Source organism: Vicia villosa, linkage group LG4, assembly GCF_029867415.1.
Source record: "Vicia villosa cultivar HV-30 ecotype Madison, WI linkage group LG4, Vvil1.0, whole genome shotgun sequence".
Classification (NCBI taxonomy): domain Eukaryota; kingdom Viridiplantae; phylum Streptophyta; class Magnoliopsida; order Fabales; family Fabaceae; genus Vicia; species Vicia villosa.
Window position 1 is genome coordinate 135,966,081 of NC_081183.1, and position 5,930 is coordinate 135,972,010.

A 5,930-nucleotide genomic window follows, 5' to 3' on the forward strand; every position below is an offset into this window, starting at 1 on the left:
ATGGAAGTAATAATATAAGCTAAGCATTGAGTCTCATTTTATTTGGTTGCATGTTCGGCAATGTTGACTAGCCATATAATAATAGTTACTATTGTCATTTGACATTTCATTTACATATTGTATTAAAAAATGTGAATATGAACCACTTTATTACTAGTCTAGTACACTACGCGAGTCAATGAAACTACTTGACTACTCGCCCGCCGTACATAGAGCCTATCGGCTCATCGCATCACATGCAACAATACAAAATTCAAAAACTACCATTACACTTTAAAAACTACCATTTCACTCTTACATCTTCACTCTTACATCTTCACTCTCACACTCTCATTCTTACCTTCTATTTTCAACCACAAAATAAACACTTTTTCCTCTCCTTCTAATTTCATCATCATAAAATGGCTTCACATAGCAGAGGAAGAGGTAGAATGACTTCAACAAGTAGAGGAAGAGGTGAGGCCAATGCATCATCAATATCACACCATCAACCTCAACAAGATAACAATAACAACACTAACAACCTCAACAACATCAACAACAACAGAGATAGTAATAAAAGAGAATCAGTATCAATGAGAAAAGCCATAGCACAGTACACAGAAGATGCAAGACTCCATGCCGTTTTCGAACAATCCGGCGACTCTTTCGACTACGCACAATCCATTCGTGTCACGGCAGCTCCTGAATCAGTTCCTGAGCAACAAATCACTGCTTACTTAGCCAAAATCCAACGCGGTGGTTTCATTCAGCCTTTCGGTTCAATGATCGCCGTCGACGAAGATTCTTTCCGCGTTCTTGCTTACTCTGAAAACGCACGTGACATGCTCGGTATCGCTCCTCAATCGGTTCCTTCCATGGAAGATGATTCTTCTTCCTCTTCGTTTTTCGCTTTGGGTGTTGATGTTCGGTCTCTTTTTACTAATTCGAGTTCTGTTCTTCTCGAGAAAGCTTTTGCAGCTCGGGAGATTAGTTTAATGAATCCTATTTGGATCCACTCGAGAACTACTGGTAAGCCGTTTTATGGAATTCTTCATAGGATTGATGTTGGTGTTGTTATTGATTTGGAGCCTGCAAGATCTGAGGATCCAGCGCTTTCGATTGCTGGTGCTGTGCAATCTCAGAAGCTTGCGGTTCGGGCGATTTCGCAGCTTCAGGCGCTTCCTGGTGGGGATGTTAAGGTTCTTTGTGATGCTGTTGTGGAGAGTGTTAGGGAATTGACTGGTTATGATAGGGTTATGGTTTATAAGTTTCATGAGGATGAGCATGGTGAGGTTGTTGCTGAGAGTAAGAGGGTTGATTTAGAGCCTTATATTGGTTTGCATTATCCTGCTACTGATATTCCTCAGGCTTCTAGGTTTTTGTTTAAGCAGAATAGGGTTAGGATGATTGTGGATTGTAATGCTTCTCCTGTTAGGGTTTTTCAGGATGAGGCGCTTGTTCAGCCGGTTTGTTTGGTTGGGAGTACGCTTCGCGCTCCTCATGGTTGTCATGCTCAGTACATGGCAAATATGGGATCAATTGCTTCTTTGGCTATGGCTGTTATTATTAATGGGAATGATGAACACAGTGGTGGGATTGGTGGTACTGGGTGTAGCTCGATGAGGCTTTGGGGTCTTGTTGTTTGTCATCATACTTCTGCTAGGTGTATTCCTTTTCCTCTTAGGTATGCTTGTGAGTTTCTAATGCAGGCTTTTGGGCTTCAGTTGAATATGGAGCTTCAGTTAGCCGTGCAGTCGTTGGAGAAACGGGTTTTGAAGACACAGACTCTGTTGTGTGATATGTTGCTTAGGGATTCTCCTACTGGGATTGTTACTCAGAGTCCTAGTATTATGGACTTGGTGAGGTGTGATGGGGCTGCTTTGTATTATCAAGGAAACTACCACCCGTTGGGTGTTACCCCGACCGAGTCTCAGATAAGGGATATCATAGATTGGTTGTTGGCCTTTCATAGTGATTCGACGGGGTTGAGTACTGATAGTTTGGCTGATGCTGGTTATCCTGGGGCTGCTTCTCTTGGGGATGCAGTTTGTGGGATGGCAGTTGCGTATATCACTGAGAAAGACTTTCTTTTCTGGTTCAGATCTCATACGGCTAAAGAAATTAAGTGGGGTGGTGCAAAGCATCACCCGGAGGATAAGGATGATGGGCAGAGAATGCATCCACGTTCTTCCTTCAAGGCCTTTTTAGAAGTGGTGAAGAGCCGTAGTATGCAGTGGGAAAATGCAGAAATGGATGCAATTCACTCCCTGCAGCTTATCCTGCGAGACTCGTTTAAGGAAGTTGAGAATAATGATTCAAAGGCTGTTGTGCATACCCATATGGCAGAACTAGAGTTGCAAGGGGTGGATGAACTGAGTTCTGTGGCTAGAGAAATGGTTAGGTTGATAGAAACTGCCACTGCTCCCATATTTGCTGTTGACATTGATGGTCGCATCAATGGGTGGAATGCTAAGGTTTCCGAATTGACAGGACTTCTGGTAGAGGAGGCTATGGGCAAGTCTTTGGTTCATGATCTTGTGTATAAAGAGTCTCAAGAGGCTGTGGATAAGCTTCTTTCTCATGCATTAAAAGGTATTCTTTCTAAATTTCTGGTTTCATGTTGATTCGTTGTGTTTATTAGGCAGGAGTACTCAGATTAAATTATTAGGAAGAGCATACTGATCTTACCAAACATGACGGGTACAGTTTAGAAGGTATACATGATACTTTAACTGTAACCAATACACTCACAGTCTACTTTAAAGCAATATTTTCTATTAAGTGAATGACTATCTTTTCCAAATTCCCAACCTCAAATGAATGAATGCACAATCATGCCATGAATAGTCCGAGTCATAGTCATTGATAATTCAATAATAACTGAAATTTGGGCATACATTTCAACTGTTTAGCCATATCATGCTTATGCAAATGGAAAAAGGAAAACGAAGCGAAAATAACCATGATCTATATCGAGTGTATCGTGACAGTAGGGCTCACATTGATATGTATGAGATGTTGGAAAATAAAATGAATATTTTCCCTTTTGACCCTAATTTTAGTTGAAAACCTTTTTCACTTTCTTCCATCTTTGGCTTTCTTATTTTCCACCTACTCTTTACTCAAGCAGATTTAATGTCATTGAGCTTTGAAGTAAACTACTACCTGCTGCTATAGAATATCTAGTTTAGCTTTAGTAAAAATAAGATATTGATAATTGGTGGTACAATGGTATAACTTAAATTTAATTAATACAGGTGAAGAAGATAAAAACGTTGAGATAAAAATGAAGACTTTTGGCCCGGGGAATCAAAATAAGGCAATTTTTATAGTGGTGAATGCTTGCTCCAGCAAGGATTATACAAATAATATAGTTGGAGTGTGCTTTGTTGGCCAGGATGTTACTGGTCAAAAAGTTGTAATGGACAAATTCATTAACATACAAGGTGACTACAAGGCTATTGTACATAGTCCAAATGCATTGATCCCTCCCATTTTTGCTTCGGATGACAACACATGTTGCTTAGAGTGGAACAATGCTATGGAAAAGCTCAGCGGTTGGAGCCGTGCAGATGTCATTGGCAAATTGTTGGTGGGAGAGGTTTTTGGTAGTTTCTGTCAATTGAAGGGCTCAGATGCTATGACAAAATTCATGATTGTTTTGCACAATGCACTTGGTGGACATGACACAGACAAATTCCCACTGTCATTTCTTGACAGACATGGAAAGTATGTGCAGACTTTCTTGACCGCAAATAAGAGGGTTAACATGGATGGTCAGATTATTGGCGCTTTTTGCTTTTTACAAATTGTGAGCCCTGAACTTCAACAGGCTTTGACAGTCCAGAAACAACAGGATAGTAGTTCCTTTGCTAGAATGAAAGAGTTAGCTTATATTTGTCAAGAAGTAAAGAATCCCTTGAGTGGCATACGCTTTACAAACTCTCTTTTGGAGTCTACATGCCTGACTGATGAGCAAAAGCAGCTTCTTGAGACTAGTGCTGCTTGTGAGAAGCAAATGCTGAAGATAATACGGGACATTGCTCTGGAAAGCATCGAGGATGGGTGAGTTTTCTAAGCAATCATTTCTTGTTAGTGTCTAGATTGTTAAATTTTATGATGTTTTGCCTTGATTTGATAAAAAGCAGCAGCATCTACTATATCTTGATTGTAGGTAGCTATCATAATACCTGGTCTTACATGATTGGCAATGATGTGAATCAATTTCATTTGTCCTCTATGGCTCTTAAAGTAGAGTTTTCAGACATTTGTCAATCATGTGAACATATATAGTCCCTTGCTAGGAAATGTAGGTTTTATGCATCTTCAAGTGAATATCAAATATCAATTCTTTCCCTGTTTACCATACTTGGCCAGTGGGTTGATACTCATGTTTTGTTGCCTCTTTTTAATGTCCTTCTAAATTTTGTTGTTTTCTGTTAGAAGGCAAGATTCACATCTTTATTATTATTATTATTATTTCGGAGTTAGGTCCCTGGAGCTTGATAAGCGAGAATTCCTGCTTGAGAATGTCATAAACGCAGTTGTTAGCCAAGTAATGCTATTGCTAAGAGATAGAAAGTTACAGTTAATTCGTGATATTCCTGAAGATATCAAGGCATTGGCTGTTTATGGTGATCAATTGAGGATTCAACAAGTCTTGGCTGATTTCTTAATGAATGTGGTGCGCTATGCCCCATCTCCAGATGGTTGGGTAGAGATTCATGTATTTCCAAGAATAAAACAAATTTCGGATGGACTCACTATTCTGCATGCTGAATTTAGGTATGCTGGCGTGACCTTCAAGTCATTTCCAATTTTCCATTAAATTTCGGGGATTGTGTTTTATTTCCTTCTCTTTTTTGTGCGTGTGAAGGATGGTGTGTCCTGGTGAAGGTCTTCCACCTGAATTGATTCAAGACATGTTCCATAACAGTCGGTGGGTGACTCAAGAAGGCTTAGGACTGAGCATGAGCAGAAAGATTATAAAGTTAATGAATGGTGAAGTTCAATATGTAAGGGAGGCAGAACGATGCTACTTCTTAGTTCTTCTTGAACTACCTGTGACACGGAGAAGCTCTAAAACTGTTAATTAGGCATTTCGCAACTGTAAAATTCAAGTCCAAGCTCTATCACTCATGTTGTTAACCATTAGATAGTTTGTTGTCATATACTCAGTTTGTGCTTAACTAACCGGAAGCTTAGGGTACAAGCATTTGAACAAGCTGATTCTGCTACTTATCCTAGTTACATGCAATTCTACTATCAAATTAGATTGCTGTTTTGCTCCCTGACAAAACTTGTTCAGTTGTACTTGTTCAGTTGTACAACAGGAGGAGCTATTGATTTGTAGCTAAATGTAACCTAAAATCTTGCTGATAATCTTATGAGTGCATCTTCATGGCCAAGTGGGTGTCCTGCAACAAATTTCAAGAAAATGCTTGCATCATTAGCAGCTGCATTGGACTCCACTCCATGGTTAGAATGAACCGTAGACGTCTTCTGCTGTACTCTGTAGTGATAGTATTAGTAACTGCTTATGTATTGTTTTTCCTAGTTAACAAATAATTGTAAAATCTGTGTGTAGCAAGGTGTGGGTTCACTGCCTTATTTATATTGCCATTGCTGTACATCCATTCCTTATCTGTAGTAAGAAGAGCTATGTTATCATGTCATGTATTTTTTGGATTGCGGTGAAAGCTAGACTAGTTTGAATAAAAGAAAATGTAACCCACTTATTTTTTTTGTGGAGGGTTCAGACTCTGCACATTGATAAATGAAATAGGAGATGGTTACATTGGTAGTGACTTGTGAGTTTGGAAAAACTTTACATGTAATTTTAAGGGCTCGAGTCCTTTAAAAACCTGGCATTAATAATTATTTTAAGGCACCTTTAAGGGACCCTAACTAGATAACAAAATCCTCTTAAAAAAATGTTTAAAAAATGT

The 5,930-nt window shown here is 39.2% G+C and overlaps 1 protein-coding gene across 2 annotated transcripts; it reads left to right on the plus strand.

The window, feature by feature from the left end:
• Positions 1-288: 288 nt before the first annotated feature.
• LOC131595282 (phytochrome B-2-like) lies at positions 289-5,652 on the plus strand. 2 transcript variants are annotated; one of them, XM_058867592.1, is made up of 5 exons: positions 289-2,574; positions 3,240-4,047; positions 4,474-4,767; positions 4,859-5,069; positions 5,374-5,652. In XM_058867592.1, exons 1-5 carry the CDS (start codon positions 402-404, stop codon positions 5,548-5,550), a joined length of 3,663 nt encoding a protein of 1,220 aa, XP_058723575.1. In that variant the 5' UTR covers positions 289-401; the 3' UTR covers positions 5,551-5,652. The 2 variants fall into 2 exon arrangements, with proteins under 2 accessions (XP_058723575.1, XP_058723574.1); XM_058867591.1 differs by having other exon boundaries at positions 290-2,574; positions 4,859-5,652.
• Positions 5,653-5,930: the final 278 nt, after the last annotated feature.

Excerpts from the sequence above, each read along its gene's own strand:
- LOC131595282 (XM_058867592.1), top strand. The coding sequence starts at position 402 with ATGGCTTCACATAGCAGAGGAAGAGGTAGAATGACTTCAACAAGTAGA. Across the intron at positions 4,048-4,473 it reads CTGGAAAGCATCGAGGATGG|GTCCCTGGAGCTTGATAAGC; the intron begins GTGAGTTTTCTA and ends TTTCGGAGTTAG. Across the intron at positions 4,768-4,858 it reads ATTCTGCATGCTGAATTTAG|GATGGTGTGTCCTGGTGAAG; the intron begins GTATGCTGGCGT and ends GTGCGTGTGAAG.